This window comes from Pristiophorus japonicus, chromosome 9 (assembly GCF_044704955.1).
Source record: "Pristiophorus japonicus isolate sPriJap1 chromosome 9, sPriJap1.hap1, whole genome shotgun sequence".
NCBI lineage: Eukaryota > Metazoa > Chordata > Chondrichthyes > Pristiophoridae > Pristiophorus > Pristiophorus japonicus.
Genome location: NC_091985.1, coordinates 44,301,483 through 44,328,155, shown reverse-complemented (window position 1 = coordinate 44,328,155; position 26,673 = coordinate 44,301,483). Strand labels below are relative to the sequence as shown.

The following is a 26,673-nucleotide window of genomic DNA, read 5'->3' as shown; positions in this document are numbered from 1 at the left end:
ATTTCTCCTCCTCGCATTCTTAAATGGCCAACCCCTTATCCTGAGACTGTGCCCCCTGGTTCTGGTCTTTCCAGTCAGCGGAAACAACCTCTCAGCATCTACCCTGTCAATCCCCCTCAGAATCTTATACGTTTCAATGAGATCACCTCACATTCTTCTAAACTCCAGAGCGTATAGGCCCAATCTACTCAATCTCTCCTCATAGGACAACCCTCTCATCCCAGGAATCAGTCTAGCGAACGTTTGTTGCACCACCTCCAAGGCAAGTATATCCTTCCTTAGATAAGGGGACCAAAACCATGCACAGTACTCCAGGTCTCACCAAGGCCCTGTACAATTGTAACAAGACTTCCTTACTCTTGTACTCCAACTCCCTTGCAATAAAGGCCAACATGCCATTTGCCTTCCTAATCGCTTGCTGTACCTGCATGCTAACTATCTGTGTTTTCTGTACGAGACATCTAAATCTCTCTGAACACCAATGTTTAATAGTTTCTCACCATTTAAAAAATATTCTGTTTTTCTATTCTTCCGACCAAAGTGAATAACCTCACATTTCCTCATATTGTACTCCATCTGCCACCTTATTTTCCACTCAATTAACCTGTCTATATGCCTTTGCAGGCTCTTTGTGTCCTCCTCAAAGCTTAGTCATTGAAAGTTGGCATGCAGGTGCAGCAGGTGGCAAAGAAGGCAAATGGTATGTTGGCCGTCATGGCTAGGGGATTTGAGTATAGGAGCAGGGAGGTCTTACTGCAGTTGTACAGGGCCTTGGTGAGGCCTCACCTGGAATATTGTGTTCAGTTTTGGTCTCCTAATCTGAGTAAGGACGTTCTTGCTATTGAGGGAGTGCAGCGAAGGTTCACCAGACTGATTCCCGGGATGGCAGGACTGACATATGAGGAGAGGCTGGATCAACTGGGCCTTTATACATTGGAGTTTAGAAGGATGAGAGGGGATCTCATAGAAACATACAAGATTCGGATGGGACGGGACAGGTTAGATGCGGGTAGATTGTTCCCGATGTTGGATAAGCCCAGAACCAGGGGACAGTCTTAGGATAAGGGGTAGGCCATTTAGGACTGAGATGAGGAAAAACTTCTTCACTCAGAGAGTTGTTAACCTGTAGAATTCCCTGCCGCAGAGAGTTATTGATGCCAGTTCATTGGACATATTCAAGAGGGAGTTAGGTATGGCCCTTACGGCTAAAGGGATCAAGGGGTATGGAGTGAAAGCAGGAAAGGTGTACTGAGGGAATGATCAGCTATGGTCTTCTCGAATGGTGGTGCAGGCTCGAAGGGCCGAATGGCCTACTCCTGCACCTATTTTCTATGTTTCTATGTTTACTTTCAGTTTTGTATCGACAGCAAACTTCGATACATTGCACTCAGTCCCTTCAACTAAGTCATTTATATAGATCGTAAATAGCTGAGGCTCAACCATTGATACTAACTCGTGGGATGCTGCAGGGATTGGTGCTGGGGCCTCAATTAATAACAATCTATATTAATGACTTGGATGAAGGGACCGAGTGTAATGTAGCCAAGTTTGCTGACGATACAAATATGGGTGGGAAAGCAAATTGTGAGGAGGACACAAAGACTCTGCAAAGGGATATAGACAAGCTAAGTAAGTGGGCAAACATTTGGCAGATGGAGTATAATGTGGGAAAGTGTGAGGTTATCCACTTTGGCAGGAAAAATAAAAATGCAAATTATTATTTAAATGGAGAGAGATTACAAAATGCTGCAGTACAGAGAGACCCAGGGGTCCTTGTGCATGAAACACAAAAAGTTAGTATGCAGGTACAGCAAGTAATCAGGAAGGCCAATGGAATGTTGGCCTTTATTGCAAGGGGGATAGAGTACAAAAGCAGAGAAGTCCTGCTACAGCTATACAGGGTATTGGTGAGACCACACCTAGAGTACTGTGTACAGTTTTGGTCTTCTTATTTAAAGAAGGATATACTTTCATTGGAGGCAGTTCAGAGACGGTTCACTTGGTTGATTCCTGAGATGAAGGGATTGACTTATGGAGAAAGGTTGAGCAGGTTGAACCTATACTCATTAGAGTTTAGAAGAATGAGAGGTGATCTTATCGAAATATATAAGATAATGAGGGGGCTCGACAAGGTGGATGGAGGGAGGATATTTCCACACATAGGGGAAACTAAAACTAGCGGGCATAGTCTTAGAATAAAGGGCTGCCCATTTAAAACTGAGGTGAGGAGGAATTTCTTCTCTCTGAGGGTTGTAAATCTGTGGAATTCTCTGCCCCAGAGAGCTGTGGAGGCTAGGTCATTGAATATATTTAAAGCGGAGATAGACAGATAAGGGGTTATGGGGAGCGGGCAGGGAAGTGGAGCTGAGTCCATGATCGGATCAGCCATGATCTGATTAAATGGCAGAGCAGGCTCGAGGGGCCAAACAGCCTACTCCTGCTCCAATTTCTTATGTTCTTATTTCTTATGTAAGCAGCGGGAATCGGTGGACAGCAAGGACTGGAGGATCAGCGGGCGACAACGAGCGGCAACAGCAAGATCCTAAAATCCAGCAAAACCCAAAACCCGGCATGGATTTGGTACTGAGGTTGACGGATTTCAGACGTTTGTACCTGTATAACAATGACGTGTATTTATATAAAATCTGTAATGTAGAAAAATGTCCCAAGATGATTTATAGAGACATAATTCAAAAATGAACACTGAGCAAAGGAATGGGAGAGGCTTAGTCAAAGAGATGGGTTTTAAGGAGGGTCTTAAAGGGGAGAGGTTCATGAGAGGTGGAGGGAATTTCTAAACATGGGACTTCGGGTGTTGTTAATGGTGGAGTGCAGGGCCGGAAGATGCACAAGAGGTCGGTGTCAGAGGAACGGAGAGGTCAAGTAGACTGCAGCGCTAGAGGAGACGGGGAAGAACAAAGCAATGCAATGGGGGGGATATAAACACAAGGATGAGAATTCTCTTGAAATTGTGAAACTCAATGATCCCAATATTTATGGGGAGGCAAGGAGGGAGTGGAGAAAATACTGAGAAGGCTAAGGTCCGACCATTAAATTAGAATTCTTTCACTCAGTTTCCCGCCCGGCAGCCGGCCAGATTGAAAGGGTGGGAAAGCCTATGGTATAAGACTGCTGAGGATGGCCCCTGGCAGTTGAGGAGATCGCAGAGGGAGTGCTGGAACTCAGGAGTGAGGAAGAAGGGAGTGAGATTGGATCACGGAGATGGGGGAAGAGATTGCGGGTGGGGGGGCGGGGAAGGGGTGGTGAGGAATGCGTGGGGGAAGATCGCGGGGGAGAGATTGTGGGGGGAGCAGAGATCCTGGGGAAGAGATCACGGGGGGAGAGGTCACGGGGAGAGATCACGGGGAGAGAGATTGTTGCGGAGAGATTGCGGGGGGAGAGATCACGGGGGGAGAGATCACGGGGGGAGAGATCATGGGGGGAGAGATTGTAGCGGAGAGATTGCGGGGGGAGGAGAGATCGCGGGGGGAGAGATCACGGGGGGAGAGATTGTAGCGGAGAGATTGCAGGGGGAGGAGAGATCACGGGGGGAGAGATCGCGGGGGGAGGAGTGATCACGGGGGGAGAGATCGCGGGGGGAGATCATGGGGGGAGAGATCACGGGGGGTGAGATCGCAGCGGAGAGATTGCAGGGGGAGGAGAGATTGCGAGGGGAGAGATCACGAGGGGAGAGATCGCAGCGGAGAGATCACGGGGGGAGAGATCACGGGGGGAGAGATCACGGTGGGAGAGATCGCGGGGGGAGAGATCGCGGGGGGAGAGATCACGGGGGGAGAGATCGCGGGGGGAGAGATCGCGGGGGGAGAGATCGCGGGGGGAGAGATCGCGGGGGGAGAGATCGCGGGGGGAGAGATCGCAGAGGGAGAGATCGCGGGGGGAGAGATCGCGGGGGGAGAGATCACAGAGGGAGAGATCGCGGGGAGAGAGATCGCGGGGGGAGAGATCACAGCGGGAGAGATCGCGGGGGGAGAGATCGCGGGGGGAGAGATCGCAGAGGGAGAGATCGCGGGGGGAGAGATCGCGGAGGGAGAGATCGCAGGGTGAGAGATCGCGGGGGGAGAGATCGCGGGGGGAGAGATCGTGGGGGGAGAGATTGCGGGGGGAGAGAATGCAAGGGGAGAGATCGCGGGAAGAGAGATCTCGGAGTGGCGGAGGCAGGCTTGCTTGAGGGTCTGAGGGGGGTGCATTTCTGCTCCTCCTGGCTCACAAGCAGTGCTGGAAATGCACTTACCTGCTGGATCTGGCAGCTCACGCCTCCCTTTCACTGCCAAGTTTCCCGAGCCCCAGGAAATCGCTGACAAAACCTAAAGCACAAAGCTTCTTATAAAAATGATAGCTACTGACCCGCCTCTCCAGAGCAGGTTACCGAGCTGACCCCTGGTTTCCCATTTTTAACAATTTATTCTCCCCCCCCCACCCCGGACTCGTTCCCTCCCATCCTGGGGTGGGGAGAGGAGGGGCGGGGCGGCGGGTTGAATCAAAATTCATTAACGTTTTAACTAACTAAAAACATTTTTGTAGTGTGATATGAATATTATGGTACAGATCTTTATTACATCACCAAATACAATATGCCTGGTTTGCTATAATGAATTTTCTGAAAACTCTCATGCAAAACCCAATGAAGATTTATTTGAAATCCCTGCATGGTTGGTTCCAATAATGAAGTAATATATCTGAATCACTTTTAATAAACTCAAACACTATAAAACTTAAAGCTCGTCAAATGACGCAGCTCTGCAGGTCACCATCTGCATCACAAGTGCTGAGCTGACCTGGAGAGTATTTTCACAAGGCTAAATATCTGAGATAACCTGCAGAAATCATGTTGTTTAAATGGCTCTGGGTACTGATCATATAACTTGCCTCGAAGGGATTCTTCTTATCTTCAAAAGCAGCAGAATAACACGCGCTATACCTTGTTTGGGGTATTGTCAAACAAATGCATTGAATGTCTGTAGAACAAATGAATAACAACAGAAGCATAAAGGAGGTCGAGTTTCCGCCAGTTTCCCCCCAGCTTCCAACACACCCGGGCGAGCCAGCGCAAAAGATTGCGGAATTTTAATCGTAAGTCAGTCATGCCCCAAGCCACTTACTTTCAGGTTTCCCGCATTCTTTTACGCTGGGTTAAGATTCAATTCACCTGCCTCCAGGTCCGGCCCACAAAACTGACCACGATCCCAGGTCCACAGTGCGAGATTCTGTCGATTGTGCTGGTTAGGGAAGCTCTTCAAATTGCGCTCATTTTGTTGGGGGCACAGGCACTATTTGGCACAGTTTGTAGGTATTTACATATAAAAAATATTTAATTTACCAAGAAACTGACTAATATACACCAATTAAATTGGTAAATACTTCAGTACAGTTTTTCTTTGTGATTTTAAATCAGCTTACTCACAGGTGGAGGACTGGACACTTATTAAAAATGTTTTATTTTTGTGAAAAACCTATTTTCAGCTGCAGTAAAAACTGTACCAGGTTACCATTCTTAAATACATCAATGAATATTTTTTAATGGAAAGAAAAAAATAAAGCATTACATTCTATTTTGCTGTCTGATTGCGCTGGTTCATGGGAGATTTTACATTTGTGATTATGCAAATGTATTTAACGGAAACATGAACTGTAACCTAACCAGCGCAATTTCACGATTGCACCCAAAGCATAAACTCTCCCCGAATGGGCCTAGAAATCTACGGACCATTATTCCTGATTTCAGTGTTGGGATAAGGTCACTTGGGACCTCTACCACTGACCCTGCCAGAGTATCGAAGCCTGGAACCCCAGTCAGGCTCCATTTCCACCAGCCAGTGTCTACATGGAGAGTTCCAGGAGGGAACCAAGGAAATTGCAGGCCTTGGGAGTCCTTTTCCATGGCCAAAGCCCCTCTGCTGCAGAGGGACACATGTGGGCCGGGATTGTGCCGGCGCTCAGAGGGCGGGATCAGAGATGGGTCCGCTGTCAAAATCTAAACGATTCAAAGTGGGGCGGGATCCCGCTCTGAACCCACCTCTGTGTAAGTTTCCCAAGTGCCGGCTCTGCCTGCGCTTTGCAGACCCGGCATTAAGTGGCGAGTCAGCCAATTAAAATACATAAAGAAGCTGTTTAAAGGTATTTCAGCATAATTTTACCAGCCACTAACCATTTTTCCAACTTTTGCAGGAGGATCCCATTGCTCGGGGATCATGTCAGGTAAGTAGGTCAGCTTTTCAGTAACTCTCCGTTGCTTTGAATAGGTGACAGCTGCAAATGGCCTATAAAAGCTACCATTTCACAACTGTTCTCTTTCCAATCAAAAGCTGAAGCTTCAGGATTTGGAATACACATTTCAGCTTCAGGAGGGTTGGAAGTGTTTGGAGTGATGGGGATGTGATGAGTGGCACAGCAGGATGAGGTTGAGCGTGGCTTTGCAGTAACATTTCTGGATCTTCTGAGATCATTGAAAGGTTTGCGCCACTGCTTGTGTCCTCCTGTGTAATGTGCAACCAGGCTGCGTTGATCTTCTGGGGAGGTCTCCTCTGCCCATTGGAGGACAAGAGGAGTATATGGAGGGTGTCATGGAAGTGCCTGGGTGCAGCCATGCACCTTTGTGCTGTGCTTGTCAGAGTTTGCAGCACCTCAATGCTGCAGAACACTGACAGCACAAATGCCAAAATCAATGCGGACATGGTCCCTTTAAGGAAACCGGCTGATGACGTGTCATCAAAAGATGTCATCAGGCCCCCTTCCTTTTAATTGGCCGGGATCCTCACAGGGCGAGCTTAACAAGCTCCATCAATGTAAAAGTCTTTTCACAGAGCGGGATGGAGCCAACAGGGGGGTTCCAATCTGCACTCGAAGTCGCCCGCCTCTCTCCCGATCCAGTGGTAAAAATCACAGCCTTGAAGTAGACAGAGGTTCTTACTCAAAAAAGGCGCACAGAAATTAGGGGTATCTGGGATCCAGCCTAACTCACAGGCCCACTTGACTTTTGGCAGGGTGTTGGAAGAAAGGCCACAGATGTTTGGGCCCAACAGAAATACTATACGAGTTCCTAGTTTAGGAGAAAATAATAAATGTCTTAAAACTCCATTGCTAAAACTAGTATTACTTTTTTACCAAGGTTTTTCGTTGTTATTTCCTCACCAACTATGGGTGTTGTCTGGCTTACCTTATTCTCTTCAGGGATTCTAGCCAATTAATCTCTCTTTGAAATCTCCGGATTAAAACTCAAATGATTTTAAAAATGCAAGCTGCGAAGTATCTCCAAAGCAGTAACCAAGGCTTCATGAATTCAAATAACTGTCTGATCAATTAAAATGGCTTGGATCCTCTCTCAAACAAATTGATCACAACAAAGCAACCAATTGTTGTAGCAGAGTTTGAAAAGAAAGAAGAAAGACTTGCATTTATAGAGAGCCTTTCACGATGTCAGGACATTCCAAAGGGCTTTGCAGCCAATGAAATACTTTGGAGCTGGAGTCACATGGCTCTGGCCAGCCAATCAGATATAGTATATTCTCATTCATAATAATAGGAGTTTCGTAAGTCCGGAACTCCTTTTACTATGAATGAGAAACACCCAAACACTACATAAAACATTACAAAAGCACCTCACATAAATACATTATAGAAATTAAAGTTGATAGAAATGTTTTTGAAAAAAAAAGTATTTGCCGATTTTTTAAGAAAGTTTTAATTATGGCTTAAAATAAAATAACCTGAGTGGGCAGGGTTTTAACATAAGTATGTATTTTTAAGTTTTATTTTAATATGTTTTTGATACGTTTTTAAACTTTTACGCTGGTAAAAGTAGGCTACGCTCCTGCTTTTACCAGGTGCAAGAGTTTTAAGGACAGTCGCTGGGCAAGAGATGGGCAAATAGCCCAATCTTTGCCATGGGAATATCCTCGCTCCCGAGATGCGTGCGATCGGTCAAGCCAGAAACTTGACAGATGGGAAAAGCCAGCTTTCAGTGCATGCACATTGCGCATCAAAACCGGCTTTTCCGATGCCTTCCCGGGTCCGTACACACACCGTATGGACCGGGGAGGCCGCAATTTCTGGGCCAATACTGTTCCCATGAGGAGGCGCTTCAGCAATCTCCTTTATGCTGCTGGACACTGTACAAGAGAAAGGTCCTCTAGCTTTCAATCTCTCTCTGTCACAACCTCTCATGTCTCCTTCAGTATTACAATGGTCTTGTTTCTCTTAATATAGCATCCTATACATTCTAAATCCTACCTGCATTCTATATTGTGCTAACATTTAGACACATTACATGGTCCACACCTCTACATCACTCAAAGCCATTGAATAAATTATTTCAATCCATCTTCTCTTTCTTCTACAATATGCAGGCTTTTAAAATCAAAGCTCGTGACTTTTTTTTTTAAAGGATTCTTGCTAAAGGGCCAAAGCTCAGAGCACAGGACACACCCAGGTTGAAAAGTGCCTGTCTCACGCCCCTCACCCTGTCTCAATCTTAGTGGGCTTTGCCCCTTTCCAACAAAAAGAGAGCCCCACTGTCCCTGCTGACAATGTCCATTCTTCAGCTACCAGCAAACTGACCAAAGGAAAGTGCCTGTAAAACACATGAAAGCAGGGTAATAGAGGACATTCAGAAAATAAATTGAGAGAGGATAGCAAATTAAAAAATAAATATTATTGCTGCCAGCTTTGGGCATTCAAATGATCAAATTATGAACAAAAGACAAACAAATGGTTGCAATAACACCTTGACAGTTCTGAGAAGGGAATCACCCAACATAGGAAATCTAACATGATAAATGTGCTCTTGCGTTAGTGTAATAGACTGGAATCCATTTTTGCTTCATCTTAAACTAATTTATTTGGACTGAATCCAGTGATCTAATATTAATGTCAGCCCAGAGTGGCAGCTTAATGACTTTCTTGCCACTGAAGAAAAATTCTTCTTTGCAGGGAATATGATGTGTTTGATAAATACGGACAAAAGCAACTGAAGATATAAATGGGATGGTACTTCAACTGCAGTCTGCATCCGGAATATCAAAATGGAAATACTTAAATCATACATCTATAACCAGAGGCTGTATAATTAACACTCCAAAGACGCACTGCACATTGTCTTCTGTACATTCCTAAAAGCAATCCTACCAGACCTAACATAGGTTTTCAATATTTCTCATATACACTGTGAATATTTAGCACAAAAAGTGAATTACACCCTTTCAGGTGCAACATTTCTCATTCTTTCGGTGAAATTACCCTCCATATATCACAGATAAATGAAACATTAACAAAAAAGAAAAAAGAAAGACTTGTATTTATATAGCGCCTTTCATGACCACCGGACATCTCAAAGCATGTTACATCCAATGAAGAACTTTTGGAGTGCAGTCACTGTTGGAATATGGGAAACACAGCAGCTAATTTGTGCACTGCAAGATCCCACAAACAGCAATGTGATAATGACCTGATAAACTGTTTTTGTTATGTTGATTGAGGAATAAATATTGGCCAGGACACCAGGGATAACTCCCCTGCTCGTCTTCAAAATAGTGCCATGGGATCATTTACGTCCACCTGAGAGAGCAGATGGGGCCTCGGTTTAATGTCTCATCTGAAAGACGGCACCTCTGACAGTGCAGCACTCCCTCAGCACTGCACTGGAATGTCAGCCTAATTTTATGTGCTCAAGTCCTTGGAGTGGGACTTGAACCCACAATCTTCTGACTCAGAGAAGGGCGAGTGTGGAAGTATTAATGCAGAGGCCAGTCCTGTTGTTTCCCCAAAAGCAACCCTTTCCCTTACCTATAGCCTTTTTTGTATAAGAGGCCCGATTTTAACTCACTCTGTTCCGTGTAAACGGGGTGGGAGTGGCCTAAAAATGGCACCGGGTCACTTACTACTCCATTTATGCCGGTGCTCCTGCCCCCCACCATCTTGTATAGGACCCTGAGTCGGAAGGCCACAACCCTCGCCTGTTTCAGGTGGGAGGCTACTTATATGAATCCGAGTCCTATGACATACGCAGGACCCCAATTAACAGTTAGAGAAGTCTCCATTAAAAGCAACTAAACATGAATTAATGCACAAATAATCTGCTTACGAGCGTACTATAGAAATAAGTCCACAGGCAAATGTCAAGAGGCTGCTATCAATAACCCTGAGGTCAAATAAATCCTAGCACCACGCTCGTCACTTAAAACATATGCTTCAGACATTCTTCTGTGTCAAATCACTCCCTCAGTAGCAATCCACCACATATGGCACGAAAACTACTCATTCCAGCAATAAATGCCTAAAAAATGTCACCTAGTCTTTTGTCCTTCTCTATGCAATATCCCTCTATTACTGTTCAGAGCGGAACTTCATGTTTGGGAGATCATGGGTTGATCAGAAATCCTGTCACAAAAGATTAGTGGAAAATTACACAATTTGTCTTTTTTATGATGTTATTAGCACGTCCCTCAGATACTAATTTAAATTAGGAATCATGTTCTGAATCCTGCAGATGCCAGTGGGGGCAGTGAGAAAAAATTATAGTGAAGAGGGCCTTTACTCATCCATCATTAACAAGATGGCCTGTCGCCAGTAGTCTTTCACAGCCCCATTTGGACTCTTTCCTATCTCTCTCTCTGAATTATATATATACATATAAATATACAAAAGTCGTTTTTTGTCTGTGCAATATGAGGGAATAGAATTTCTTCTCATTTCAAGACGGTGCCCTATGGAGACACGTAGGGGCCCATCTTAACTTGACCCGATAGGTGGAAACAGGGTAATAATGCAATTGAAATGGCGGTGTAGTACCTACCGCCCTATACGGGCTTACATTGCCGGCGCCACCATTTTGAATGGAGCCTATCCTGGGCGGCCGGAGCATCTGCCTGTGTCAGGCAATAGGCCCCGTTAAATATACACATCAGGGTCTTGTGATGTACGTAGGATCCCACTGCCATTTTGGAAAAGAACTGGTCAGAACATGTGCTGTTGCACCCTTCAATCACTTCCACAGGTGACAGAGATAAACAGGTCCGGGGATGCTTCTCAGAGCCCCACAAAAATCAGTTAGGCCTCAGCTGCCCCGGGATGCCTTTCTCCACCACCGAGACTCTCTCCCCACACCCGCCCCTGACTTACCTTCCAGCCAGAGTGGACCGATACTGGTGAACCTTAATGCAGCGAGCTGCATTGAGACGCCCAATTACTGAGCAGCAGCTCGCTGGTTCGATGGAAATGAGGCCGGTGCCCCAAAATCACAGCCGTATCTTTGCCACCGTGATGGGTGGCCAGCTAGCCGGCACACTCATAATCGACCCCATACTGAGGAAGACTAAACTGCCCTCCATGAACATAGCAGTCTGCAGTAAAAGTAATCAAAATCAGTACAACATTGATTTACTTACAAGACAACGAGGCCTAAATCCATTCGCGCTCAAAACTGGGCACAGTTCCAGCGGTGCACAGCAACGGGGCGCCAGAACGGAGAGGCCCGTGGTCCGTCCTGAATTTCTCCTCGGGTCTCAGCAACGTCATTCAGATTCCCAATCAAGCGCTCTGGTGCAGCTTGTCTGTCATGGTCTAACCAATTCTCGGTCAGTGCCGAGGTCCACAAGTTAGCTCTTAAGGGTGGGGGAGCCTTGGCGCTGGCTGAATTTGGTGAGGCTGCTTCGGCCGTTCAAGATCTGGAAGCGCAAACTCGTCTCGTGTAAACAGATTGACGAAGCTGTGGCCGGAAATAAGTGCAGGGCCCTCATTTCAGTATAAGAAATGAGGACTTCCCTCATTTCAGGCAGCCTCCAGGGTTGTGCAATTTAACAGTGGCGTAAATACCCGCACAGATCGGGTTCGGTCCTTCGGCCTGCTAAACTGATTATTGGTCCACGCGGTTTACGCCCTAAAAAAAGGTGCAACCATGTTGAATATCTGCCCTGTTTTTGTGTAAATCATTTATACTAAGGACAGAGAAACAGTTTTATTCGCTAGGTTGAGAAATGCTATGAGGCCTTTGTACGAACAAAAATGCAAATACTCGAGATCCGAAATAAAAATAAAGCACACTCGCATTGCACAGCGGAATTATGGTTCTGTTGAGATTAAATTTTCTCTCGTCCTCTCCTGAAGGCCTTGATTTATTCTGAGGTACAGTTCTATGATTACAGCAGTTCACTGGTAGCTCCCTCTCAGTGGCCTTTTTTCATGTGTCAGCAAGATATTTAGACATAGAAAGCTTCACTCGTGCCCTCACCCCTTGCCACACATTGACAAGGGTCACTGGATAACAATCAGTAATTCCAGCTCAGCTGTTTTTCTCATCTCGTCTGCCCAAGGACACAACTACCAGTTGTGGAGCCCCAAATCCCTGCCAAACATGAGATTAGCTCATTTAACATGATTGATTATGGAAGCTTTTTGGTCTGTGATACTTTTACCCAATACGCTATTAAGGAGAGCTCAAAGTTTGCTAAATTGATCATTATTTTGGTGGAACTTTTAAAGAGTGAGGCAAATCCAGCAAGATCACTGGCTGAATGAGTTTGCACTTCCACAAATGACAGCTGTGGCAGATTGAAAAGTGACATTTGTTGATTAAATAGCATGTCTATCCAGAAGATGAATGTCAGAAACTACTATCTTCTGTACTGTTACTCACAATGACCCACAAATATAGGAAGACTAAAATGGCACAGCATTGATTCCCCTGTCCATCATGTCCACGCAATCCATCACAGCACTGCCATGAATAACCTCAGCTAGGTATCAGATCAATCGGCTCTTTGATTGTGTCCGAATACTCATTTCTGTATTGGGTTTTTTTTACTGCTCATTCATACCTGCCTGAGAATAGCATGATACGTGAGGGCCCAATCCTGTGACAAGTACAATGACACCAGCACTTCCAGCCATCTCTCCCGCACTCAAACTCCACAATATCTTTGAACTTCCACCAGAAATCCTCCTGGACTTCCTGCATTATTGTTACTCCTACTTTACAGTCTATGTGGTTGTACTGACATTTTCAGAAAACCAGAGAAACCCCATTTCAAAACAAAAGTTTTTAAAATAAAAGTTCCATTCAATTATGAAAAGTTTATATATATATATATATATTCATATATAATATAAATTGGTGTTTCCCCCCATCCCCCAAACATGATTCAAAATTACCCACATATGTGTGTTCTTGTCTGGGCCAGAATTAACGAGTGTGTTTTCAATGTCTGTTAGCTGTAAGTGATCCAATGAACTAAGCTTGAGCAGTCCCAATCCACCTTATAATGGACATGGGCCCACTGCGCAACAAACAGCTCCATCATGTGCCAGTCACACTCAGAGAGCTAACAGTGAAGGTTCATTTGGGAAATGGAAACTAGCATGCTGCTGCTATTTATGGGTTTCTGAGGCGACAACAGAATATGGAGAGAGTTACTCTGCAACTCACACCTGCTACATCTGACAAGGGAGTTCATGGTCCTATCCTCGAGTGCCTGAAATTCAGAAACTGCTCCATTTCCCAGCTTTAACATTCGTTACCTTGATCAATAATACCATCACAAAAATAAAAGCATTCATTGAACTGACAGACTATGAACTGACATCTTCTCCATCAATTCAATAACATCCTTCATTCCTGGTTATGTGTGTCGGGATTATTACCTATTTTTCACTGGCTTTGTTATCAGACTTTGACAATGAAATTCAGTTTTAACCATTTGCACTGGACAAGAAGTGGAAAAAAGGCTTACCCGGTTCTTGTCTCACTTTCTGACGACAGGATGGGTGTCTTGCTTTCGTTCCTGTGAAGTAGTTGAACGACATATTCCCCTGACCTTGAGCCCTGTAGGTAAATGGCCATCTCCAAGGTGCAGCGCTCACTGCTGCTCTTCAGCCATGGACTCAGCAATATGAAGGATGAAGACACGGATGCATTCAGAAAAAGAAAATGTCCTAGCAGACAAAGAAACAAAACAAACATAGGGGTCAAGATGTAAAGTAGTACCCGTGACAGTACTGTCAGACATGTGGTATGCATGTATTTCCAAAGACATAACTATTGTACTTAAAATACCTAATGCATGTGTGCCAACTACCGAATGTCTCAATAAATAAGTACACTACGTGTTCTGATACTGAGCCATATTGACCAGAAAGATCCCAGGTCCAATCCCCAGTCCGTGTTGAGTTAGCTGAACTGGTTATCAGTTAGGGTATTACGATTGTCCTCTGTGGCTCTGGTTTAAGAAGAACAAAAATCTGTTCGGGTTCCCTCTTGTCATTGCTTTCCCGTGACCTCTGCTAGAAACCATGGATGTGTGGCTCTCGGGTGACGACAGGATTGGGTTTGGCTAAGGTGCCTGTACGGTTAAATAGCACGCAGACATTTACTGGCTAGATTCATAAATGAAGAATAACCAGTTTGGCAAAGGCCCAAATGCTGCCAAAGGATTGTTAGTGTCTTTAGGAGAATGAGGTAAACAAATGTTGAAAAAAAAATATATCTATGCAAAAACTAAGTTACGGCTCCAGTAATTTTCAAAGAAAATTTCCACTCAATTTAGATAAGATCCACAGATATTCAATGTTTCATCATGCTCTTTCTGAAATTACGAGAATTTAGCACCGCGTCCTATCAATATATTGGTACAGTGATCAAGGACAGTAGCAGAGTCTCGCCATCCATTCTAATTAAGAATAACTGAAAATAAGATCATTCCATTAACATACCGAAGCTACAATCTCATTTTTTAAACAAGAGTTCTCTCTCCCATGGCTGCGAGTCATTAAATGTAAAAAGCACTATAAAGAGACTAGAGACACTGAACAAACAGTTTCTGTCGTCAGTAATTAACTGAACACTCCTTCAGTATCTGTTTCCAGTTTGTTTTTATCATTTTGTTTGCACCGTACATTGATTGAGGTGAATGTTTTCCATTTATTGAGAACAGCCTTTGACTGTTATTGGCCATTCCTCACCAAAAAACCATTTGCCTTACTCCTTTCTTCGACTTTATACACTATAGCCAATTGTGATGTCTCCTCAACCTAATTAATTTCCTGAATCTATTTAATCTCCCAAATGAAAGTTCTGTACAATTAATCCATGACCTCCAAAATAAATAATATTGCATCTCTACTATTCCATTCCAGGCTCCTGCCTTCCTCTCATGGAGTATTTAGGAACATAAGAAATAGGAGCAGGAGTAGGCCATTTGGCCCCTCGAGCTTGCTCCACCATTCAATAAGATCATGGCTGATCTGATCTTGGCCTCAACTCTACTTCCCCGCCTGCTTCCCATAACCCTTTATTCCCTTATCGTTCAAAAATCTGTCTATCTCCACGTTAAATATATTCAATGACCCAGCCTCCACAGCTCTCTGGGGCAGAGAATTCCATAGATTCACAACCCTGTGAGAGAAGAAATTCCTCCTCATCTCTGATTTAAATGTGCGACCCCATATTCTGAAACTATGTCCCCACAAGGGAAAACATCCTCTCTGCTTCTACCCTGTCAAGCGCCCTCAAAATCTCATACTTTTCAATAAGATCACCTCTCATTCTTCTAAACTCCAATGAGTATAGGCCCAACCCACTCAACCTTTCTTCATAAGTCAACACCTTCATCTCAGGAATCAACCAAGTGACCCTTCTCTGAACTGCCTCCAATGCAAATATATCCCTCCTTAAATTAGACTAAAACTGTACCCAGTGCTCCAGGTGTCGTCTCACCAACGCCCTGAACAATTAATGCAAGATTTCCCTACTTTTATACTCCATCCCCCTTGCAATAAAGGCCAACATTCCATTTGCCTTCCTGATTACTTGCTGTACCTGCATTCTAACTTTTTGTGTTTCATGTACAAGGACCCCCAGATCCCTCTGTGCTGCAGCATTTTGTAATCTCTCTCCATTTTATTAATAATTTCCTTTTTTATTCTTCCTATCAAAGTGGATAACCGCACATTTTCCCAAATTATACTCCATCTGCCAAATTTTTGCCCACTCACTTAACCTGTCTATATCTCTTTGCAGATTCTTTGTGCCCTCTTCACAACTTGCTATCGCACCTATCTTCGTATCATCAGCAAACTTGGCTACATTACACTCGGTCCCTTCATCCAAGTCATTAATATAGATTGTAAATAGTTGCAGCCCCAGCATTGATCCCTGTGGCATCTCACTAGTTACTGTTTGTCAACTTGAAAATGACCCATTTATCCCGACTCTCTGTTTTCTAGTAGTTAGCCAATCCCCTACCCATGCTAATATATTACCCCCAACCCCGTGAGCTCTTACCTTGTGCAGTAACCTTTTATGTGGCACCTTATCGAATGCTTTCTGGAAATCCAAATACACTATATCTACTGGTTCCCCCTTATCCACCCTGCTCATTACATCCACAAAGAACTCTAGCAAATTTGTCAAACATGATTTCCCTTTCATAAAACCATGCCGCCTCTGCGTGATTGTATTATGACTTTCTAGATGTCCTGCCATTACTTGCAGGGAATTTTGGTAGATTACAACCAACACATCCTCTATCTCTGCAGCCACTTCTTTTAAGACCCTAGGATGCAGGCCATCAGGTCCAGGGAACATGGTCACCTTCAGTCCCAATAGTTTGCCTAGTACCTTTTCATTAGTGATAGTGATCGTTTTAAGTTCACCCCTCCCTATAGCCCTTTGATTATCTATTATTGGGATGCTTTTATTGTCTTCTACCGTGAAGACCGATACAAAATATGTGTTCAAAGTCTCTGCCATTTCCCTGTTTCCCATTATTAATTCCTCAGCCTCATTCTCTAAGGGACCAACATTTACTTTAGCTACTCTCTTCCTTTTTATATACCTGTAGAAGCTCTTACTTTACTGTCTGTTTTTACATTTCTTGCTAGTTTACTCTCATTCTATCTTCTCTCTCTTTATTATATTTTTAGTCATCCTTTGCTGGTTTCTAAAAATTTCCCAATCCTCTGGCCTGCCACTAATCTTCACAACATTGTATGCTTTTGTTTTCAATTTGATACCATCCTTTACTTCCTTAGTTAGCCACGGATGGTTCATCCTTCTTTTAGAATCTTTCTCACTGGAATATATCTTTGCTGAGAGTTATGAAATATCTCCTTAAATGTCTGCCACTGCTTTTCTACCGTCTGACACTTTAATCTATTTTCCCAGTCCACTTTAGCTAACTCTGCCTTCATACCTTTGTAATTGCCTTTATTTAAGTTCAGGACACTAGTTTGAGACCCAATTTTCTCACCCTCAAACTGAATTTGAAATTCTAACATGCTATGATCACGCTTCCCTAGAGCATCCTTTACCATGAGATCATTAATTAATCCTGTCTCATTACACATTACCAGATCTAAAATAGCCTGCTCCCTGGTTCCACAACTTATTGTTCTGAGAAACCATCCCAAATACACTCTATGAACTTGTCCTCAAGGCTACCTTTGCCAATTTGATTTGTCCAATCTATATGAAGATTAAAATCGCTCATTATTATTGCCTATTTCTTACAAACCTCCATTATTTCTTGGATTATACCTTATCCTACAGTGTAGCTACTGTTAGGGGGCCTATAGACTACTCCCACCAGTGACTTCTTTCTCTTATTATTTCTTATCTCCACCCAAACTGATTCTACATCTTGATCTTCTCAGCTAATATCATTTCTCACTACTGCACTGATCTCATCCTTTATTAACAGAACTACCCCACCTCATTTTCCTTTCTGCCTGTCCTTCCGAAATGTGAAATACCCTTGAATATTCAATTCCCAGCCTTGGTCACCTCGCAACCACGTCTCTGTAATGGCTATCAGATCATGCCCATTTATTTCTATTTGTCCTGTCAACTCATCTATCTTGTTACGAATGCTGCGTGCAACCAGATAAAGAGCTTTTCATTTTTGTCATTTTACCATTTTTCCCAACTTTGACTCTACTTTCTGGTGCACCCTTATGTTTATACGCTCTGACCCTTCCTGTCACACTCTGGTTATCATCACCCCTATCGCTACCCTGCACTATTGCTTTCTCCTTTCTCTTTGACTTTTTAAACTTCCCCTCACCTGAACCCTCCTTCCCACTATTTAGTTTAAAGCCCTATCTACAGCCCTAGTTATTCGATTCACCAGGACACTGGTCCCAGCACTGGTTCAAGTGAAGCCTATCCCAACGGAACAGTTCCCTTTTTCCCCAGTACTGGTGTCAGTGCCCCATAAATCAAAACCCATTTCTCCCAAACCAATCTTTGAGTCCTCTCAATCTACTCTTGTCCTTATCTCCTCCACTCTTGTTCTGCATCACATGCTATAGAGTTCCCTTTTGAAGAAGTTATGGCAATTTCAACTGCTTTGGCTGGGAGTGCTTTTCACATTTCCACTATACTTTGGTGTCACTTACTACCGACCATGTCACACCGCAGGATGCTGCTGGCCAGAATACACAAGAAAACTAGATGTTACACTGTAAGATGACTTTTTTCATTGGATTGTTAAAAATGTTTTACAAGTGATTAGATAGAAGGGTTTTCTCTGTGTTCATGTGTAACCTATACTCTGGCACAAGAAATCCATGATACAGGAACTGGAGCCACAGGATACAATTTCTCTCTTGTGAGTGGCTGACAACTCATGAATGCCAAAATCAGCACCATGAATGAGCATAGATCATATCCCATGGTTCACTTTTCTTCCAATCCTTTTAAAATCATGTATTATATAGGTTTTCCTTCATTTATTTTGCAAAATTTCACGAGCATCAATCAAAATGGCGGGTGCACATAATTTCGCTGCAGGTGATTTGGTGAAGCCTGAATCCATTAGTGGTAACAAAAGAAAACCAGCCAATCGCAACACATTTCTCAAGTAACTAACCAGCCACTTAACATGCATTTTCCTTTCACTCCACTTGCAGATTAAAGCTTTACAAAACTGTCTGCAACACAACCCGACTTTTTGACTGGCAGCCGTTAAATTCGACAAAAACAAAGCATTTTAAAAAGAGCAAAGTGTAGCCCTAATAAATTTTGAAATAATTAACATTTTATTCAATTACATTCAGGATGCCCTCTCGGTCTCCCATCAGTCGGAAGATGGAAGATACCATTTTGTTTAGGCTAAACTATTAACCAGATTTATTTATAATCAAAGTGATCCACCGAAGCAGAACCATAGATAAAAATACGTTGCTACACAATTAGTCATTTACAGTTCGTACAACTAGGATGACTGTTTAAGAGAGTCAGTTGTTCTTCCAGCTCCCTGGCAAATTCTTGGTAAGAATTCACTGTGGCTGCTGGGCAGAAACAGGGAGGTAATGCCCCATAAATGGTTGGGAAAGCTGTCCACTCCATTCAACAAAAACAACTTGCATTTATATAGTGCCTTTAACATCATAAACCGTCCCAAGCATTTCACAAAAAATCTGATACCGAGCCACATAAGGAGAAATTAGCGCAGGTGAAAGAGGTAGGTTTTAAGGAGCATCATAAAGAAGGAGAGAGAGGTAGGGAGGTGTAGAGGTCTAGGGAGGGAGTTCCCAAGCTTAGGGCCCAGGCAGCTGAAGGCACGGCCACTGATGGTTGAGCGCTTATAATCAGGGATGCTCAAGAGGGTAGAATTAGAGGCATGCAGATATCCCAATAGGGGATTGTGGGGCTGGAGGAGATTACAGAGATAGGGAGGGGTGAGGCCATAGAGGAATTTGAAAACAAGGATGAGAATTTTGAAATTGAGGTGTTGCTTAACGGGGAGCCAATGTAGGTCTCAGGGGTGAGCACAGGGGTGATGGGTGAGCGGGACTTGGTGTGAGTTAGGACATGGGCTGCTGATTTTTGGATGACATCTATGTAGGGTAGAATGTGGGAGGTCAGTCAAGAGTGCGTTGGAATAGTCACGTCTAGAGGTACCAAAGGCATGGATGAGGGCTTCAGCAGTGGATGAGCTGAGGCAAGGGCAGAGACGGGCAATATTACGGAGGTGGTAATAGGCGGTCTTAGTTATGCCGTGATTATGTGATCGGAAACTCATTTCAGGGTCAAATATGACACCTTGCTCCCAATTCATCAAATGCCAACTTCGGAAGTGCCTACTGCTAGATGGCTGGAGTACTGGCCTGAGTTAGACTCTTTTAATATGAAATACATATGATACGGATTGCAATTTTAGAACTCTTGTCGGCGGCCAATGCGCTGTGCATGCTCCGCCCAGTATCAGCTGGTGGTCCAGTTGAAGATGAGCCCAGAAGGGAAGTTTTGGGTTGGTAACCTAAGCTGCTGCCATGCCAGGTTCCCCTCCCACATCGCCCCATCCCCAAGAATAGACCACCCTTGGACCCACCTGCTCACAGCTGCAGCCCGCTGGCTCTATGGTAATCAGAATGGACTGGGCTTCCTGTCAGGACTATCAGGCGGCTGATCAGAGTGTTACCCCACTGTTTCTGATGGTAAATATCCAAGTGCTGCTTATGCAATTAAAGTCTGAACATATAATGGCATAACCTACACTAGTCACAGGGCTGGATTAAGGGCCTGGTGGGCCTGGGGCAAACTGATCCAAATGGGCCTATAGTTATGTTTGTTCATGTTCATTACATTTCATATATGATTCTGATTCTGAGTATGAAAACATAGGCCAGTATATTCAACCAGGAAAGCACATATTCTGTAAAAAGTAGGTATATATTCTGGTTCTGGTAACATTGCAATACTAGATTCCTATACATAGATGCAAATTTCTCTCAATATGTGAAGTAAAACAGGCTAGTCCATATTCTGTTCTGTAGATAGGTACATTAGTGCACATAGGTACTTCTGTATATAGGTATAAACAAGTGAATCTATTTTCCTCGGGCTTGTTTTTCCTCTCTTATTGTTTATTCTATTCAGACTATTTGGGAGGCTTTATATTTTTTGTCCTACATTTATTTGGTGGGCCTATGTTCTTTGGTGGGCCTGGGGCGTCAGCCCCATCCGCCCCATGGTTAATTCGCCCCTGACTACTCATGAATGACCACTATGTCTAACATTTATATGTTGGAAACCATTGTTGTAAAATCATCCTCTTTCAAGATGGACAAGCAACCAGAATCTTAACAGTCTTGCATCCTCATAAATAATGGTTGATCTCATGGGAATTGTGTCTCATTCCTGGGACTTTACTGCATTAGAATTGGAAGCTTACATATTAGGTAGAATTTACATAAAATATTCCTGTGGAAGATCTCAAGAACTGTTAATGAGAAACAAAGTGCTTGGCAGGAGTTGACATGGTTTGTCAAGGCAAGAGTTGCACCTCCAGCTAGAGCAGGTGGCTCCAAGGTATGAAAAGGTTGAGAGATCTCACCAAGGTAGAACTATTCACCACTACCTTATATTAAGTAGGTTAGCTTGCTGGCATTTTCATTCAAGCCTACTGAAAATGCAGCATGAATAAGTTTCCATTCAAGCTGTGTGCCCGTGTAATCACTTTGTTACTGTTGAGTGGAAATCTCATTATTTATACGCCGTGAGCCCAATGATAGTTTTTAGCTACCCAGTTAATATTTCAGATGTTTGGGCAGAACTCCTGCTTAGCAGCACTTTCACCCATTTAAAAAGGCATTAAGGCAAGATGCTTACAGTCCCATTTTATAGGGAATAGAGACCAGCTTTTTGCTGGAATTTAAAAATATATATTTTACGCTTTCATTTAGTGTGCATGGTCACCGAATTGTGCAGGTAGCCGCAGTTGGTGCTACACTGCCTGGATTCCAAACACCAGCACTCCAAAGCTTCCCAGTTCACAATAAATTCAGGTTTAGTATCTAATCCACACAGAGCAAAAAAAGAGTTTTAGTGGCGTTGATTCAGACACAGAAGTGGATTTGAACCCGGAGCCGGGTTCGGGCAGGTGGGATTTTTTAACTCCTTGGCCTTAATAAATTTGATTGGTGGGGGCTTCCCAACCAATCGCATTGGGAATGGGCAGCCTGCCCACTTTCTGGCTGTCATTTCCGGTCGGCATTAGAAGCTGCAGATAACACGGGAAGGCAGTCTGAATTTACTGTATTGACATTGCTGGTTATTTTCGTGCTGCAACCGAGAAGATGAATCGGAAGCAAGCCCCAGGGTCCCTGATGCCTGTTAATCAGTAATATTGAACTTCAATTTGGGTGCCTACTCACTTATCTTTCAGCATCTTGCTGACATTTAATTTTAATCCAAATTAACATATAAATAGTCCTCATAATGCCTGCCTCATGTATCACCTTGTACTCAACCTACTGCTAGGATTGCAGTTACAGCAGGAGGTGTTTGCATAGAGCTACTGTAATACAAATCCAAAGAATTTAAAATGGCATCAAAGCAAACTATAAGAAGCTAGTATGTTTTAAAACTGAGTTCAGTTCAAATGACAGTGAATTGAGATTAAATTCCTAATAAAAATGTTGTGAAGTGATTTTTATATGTGCATCCCTACTTGGTGTCTCCTCGTGTCTAATATTTTAGTCCAGTGGACCAGAATGTGTTGGATTGTATATGTAGGATTAAAGATGGTTCTTGAACTGAGGTGATATTTGAAATGTTAAACCAAACCACAACTGTTTTAGTACGGCAATCCTTATTGTGTTCAAAGAGACTGTTCCACCGAGCAGAGAGTGCATTTTACACAGACAGAAACTGTGGAATGAGAAATGGTCGTTCAGCCCAGAACACACTTGTTCTAAGTTTACAATTTCCATCATCACATTTCCTTTCTGATTTTTTTAATTGCTGGAGTGAAAAGAATTACTACAAGTAAGACTTTGAAGAGAAGAAAACTGAAATTCCTCCCTTACCGCAAATGCCATCAAGTGAACATCTCCAGGATATCAGCCTAACCTCACTTAATTCTGGCTCGCTGCATATGAAAATGACGTTCGTATGGTCCTACAGGACTGGAGTCATTGTACTTCATGCAGTGTTTAAACATGACCATGTTCTAAGCATTTCGCATTTTGTCAGGAGGCGGATACCGTTGGAGCTGATTTTCTCTACCCCCTCTGATCCTGACCAACGGATCCACCACAGACCAGATACAGGTGCGGACTGGGGTCAAGCAGGGCTGTGTCATCACACCAACGCTCTTCTCGATTTTCCTTACTGCAATGCTCCATCTCACCCTCAATAAGCTCCCCGCTGGAGTGGAGCTAATCTACAGAACAAACAGGAAACTGTTCAACCTCTGTCGCCTCCAGTCCAGATGCAAGGTCGCCCCATCCTCTGACATTGAACTACAGTACGCAGACAACGCTGGCGTACACGCACACTCGGAGGTCGAACTCCAAACCATCGTCAACACCTTCACCGAAGCGTTTGAGACTATGGGCCTTAAATTAAGCATCAGTAAGACAAAGGTTCTTTACCAACCTGCCCCCGCCACAGAGTAATGCACCCCGATTATCAAGATCCATGACGAGTCCTTGGACAACATGGACCATTTTCCATACCTCGGGAGCCTACTGTCAACAAGGGCAGACGTTGCTGACGAAGTCCAACACCACCTTCAGTGTGCCAGTGCAGCCTTCGGTCGCCTGAGGAAGAGGGTGTTTGAAGACCAGGACCTCAAATCCGGCAGCAAGCTCATGGTCTACAGAGCAGGAGTGATACCCATCCTCCTATATGTTTCAGAGACATGGTCTATGTACAGCAGGCGCCTCAAAGCACTGGAGAAGTACCACGGACGCTGCCTCCACAAGATGCTGCAAATCCATTGGCAGGATGAGCGCACCAACATCAATGTTCTCGCTCAGGCCAACATCCCCAGCATCGAAGCATTGACCACACTCGATCAGCTCCGCTGGACGGGTCACATCGTCCGCATGCCCGACACGAGACTCCCAAAACAAGTGCTCTACTCGGAGCTTCGACACGGTAAGCGAGTCCCAGGGGGGCAGAGGAAACACTTCAAGGACACCTTCAAAGCCTCCTTGAAAAATGCAACATCCCCACCGACACCTGGGAATCCCTGGCCCAAGACCGCCCAAAGTGGAGGAAAAGCATCCGGGAAAGCGCCGAACACCTCGAGAATCTTCACCGGGAGCAAGCGGATGCGAAAACAGCGGAAGGAGCGCACGACAACCCAAGCACCCCACCCACCCGTCCCTTCAACCACCATCTGCCCCACCTGTGACAGAGACTGTAGGTCCCGCATTGGACTCTTCAGTCACCTGAGAACTCATATTAGTGTGGAAGCAAGTCATCCTCAACTCCGAGGCACTGCCTAAGAAGAGAGGTTTGAACAACCAACTCCGATTCCTTTTTGCTAAATCTTCACCACTCCCTCCTGACTCAGGCTGCAATACGGTTTCAGAGGTCTACTCGCTGTTCTCCAGTACTTCACCCATAAGCCATGGGGCCGAAATTGCCCCTTTTTATAGCCCCATTAGAGCGCCTCCAGGAGACGTAAATGAGGCACTAATGATTCATCGCTCGGGGGAAAGACCCCGTCCAGGATTGCCCCCGGGCTGCCGCGGACGAAACCGGCTTTGTGCTGCGCCCCTTACTTTTCACTGTGGGCGGGGGCGCAGACGCCAGTGATGTCATCGCCATGCTCACCGATTCCAATCGCCTCGCACCGACCCCTTTGCAGCCTGGCACCTCCTCTTGGTCGCTGGCCCGGCCAAAACCTTCCCTAGTGGCCCAGCGGGCACCAGGAAAGTGGCTACAGAGTTCGCAGTGGCCCTCCTCTTTAAAAGGGAAGGGATGCTGTGACGGGATCAGCAATAACGCCGTGTTACCGCCCCGCACATTTGTTTCAGACAAAGACCCCAATTCAGTGCCATTTAGCAGTCCATCTCGCTGGGCGCTAAATATTCATTTAATTCAAATTGTGTGCCCCCAAACGGGGTGTGGGGCTACTTCGTCCCCCCATGTGCATCGGCAAACTATTTGACCTAGGGGCATCACAGCGGAGGCTTGTTCCATCCACACCCAATGTCACATGGACACTATTTAGCTGGGGTCACTGGATAGCACTCAGGACCAAACACCCTGGTTATATTTTCTCTGCTTGCCCCTGGCCACTGAGGCAAATTGCAGTACTCCTATCATCACCTTAGCTGGGTATAGATCGCCCTCTCGGTAACTTGTTCCTCTTGTTTGCTGGATCTCCAAGCTGAGGGGAGCACATTTCAAATGTCTGTCCAGACAAGCAGTTAATAAAGAAAGCTCCAACAACGAGGGGAGATGAGGAGACATCTTTTTACGCAGCGAGTTGTTATGAGCTGGAATGCGCTGATGAAAAGGGTGGTGGAAACAGAATCAATCTTAACTTTTGAAAGGGAACTGTATTTTTTCTTGAAAAGGAAAAATTTGCAGGGCTATGAGGAAAGAGCGGGATAGTGGAACTAGTTGGGCAGCTCATTCCGAGAGCCGGCACAGGCACGATGGGTTGAGTGGCCTCTTTCTGTGCTGTATGATTCTATTCTATTCTATAACTAAAGACACTTTGAAATGTCGATCCTGTGTTGGGAGACAAGCCTCCATACATCCGCATACCATTTGCAAGGCTCCAATGTTAATACAGAGACTGCAAAGTCCGGGCACACGGGACCAGCTTCCCGAATTTACTTTCATTAAACTGATGGGGGTAACCCACAGGCACATTCATTACACCATATTCCCGGGGACACCAGCTAGTTTACACCGAGGACTACAGCCGATGGAGGAAGAACTGCACATCTGCATTTGTCTGTGCTCCGCCAATGTCGGATCTGCAGCCAATCCGGAGACTTTCCGAAATTCTGAGGCTCAGTACCACACTATGCAGCACAATTATCAACAACAACATGTATTTATATAGCACCTTTAATGTCGTGAAATGTCCCAAGGTGCTTTACAGGAGTGTTACGAGATTTTTAAAAAATCTGACACTGAGCCGCATATGTAGAAATTAGCAACAGGTGGCCAAAAGCTTGGTCAAAGAGGTCGGTTTTAAGGAGCATTTTGAAGGAGGAAAGAGAGGTAGAGAGGGGGAGAGGTTTAGGCAGGGAGTTCCAGAGCTTGGGGTCAAGGCAACAGAAGGCACGGCCGCCAATGGTTGAGCGATTATAATCAGCGATGCTCAAGAGCCAATTCTGTTCTCAACTAGATGTTCATTCAGTTTTCTTTTAAATCATTCATCTCATCTCAGTTCACATGGTAGAGGGTTAATATTATTACACATTGTGGGTTGCTCAATTCCTACAGTCCAACTTATCATGAAATCTGACCCACAGTCGGCAAATAGCTTTTGGAGCCAATCATTTTCTTTTCTTTTTACCCATTTTCCAGTGCTAAAATATGAAACTGCTGGTTTGAAGCTGGTGTTCCCCGAAGCATAGCCAATTAGGAATTGGTACCTCATTGTATTTCTGCAGTGAGGAGGATGCTAAAAGGCTGCAGGGTGACTTGGACAGGTTAGGTGAGTGGGCAAACGCGTGGCAGATGCAGTATAATGTGGATAAATGTGAGGTTATCCACTTTGGTGGCAAAAACACGAAGGCAGAATATTATCTGAATGGTGGCAGATTAAGAAAAGGGGAGGTGCAACGAGACCTGGGTGTCATGGTACATCAGTCATTGAAAGTTGGCATGCAGGTACAGCAGGCGGTGAAGAAGGCAAATGGTATGTTGGCTTTCATAGAGAGGGGATTTGAGTATAGAAGCAGGGA

The 26,673-nt window shown here is 44.5% G+C and overlaps 2 protein-coding genes across 2 annotated transcripts in view; one reads left to right on the top strand and one right to left on the bottom strand.

Moving 5' to 3' along the window:
- LOC139272598 (ALK tyrosine kinase receptor-like) overlaps positions 1 to 26,673 on the bottom strand; it is a 1,661,561-nt gene that overhangs the window by 977,613 nt on the left and 657,275 nt on the right. The window contains exon 4 of the mRNA XM_070888679.1: positions 13,740 to 13,941. Within this exon, the coding sequence (XP_070744780.1) occupies positions 13,740 to 13,941 (202 nt within the window). The remainder of the gene's footprint in view (positions 1 to 13,739; positions 13,942 to 26,673) is intronic.
- Positions 20,187 to 26,673, top strand: part of LOC139272856 (caspase-2-like) — an 81,490-nt gene continuing 75,003 nt past the window's right edge. Inside the window, exons 1-2 of the mRNA XM_070888968.1 lie at positions 20,187 to 20,258; positions 23,218 to 23,365. Coding sequence (XP_070745069.1) covers positions 20,187 to 20,258; positions 23,218 to 23,365 — 220 coding nt within the window. The remainder of the gene's footprint in view (positions 20,259 to 23,217; positions 23,366 to 26,673) is intronic.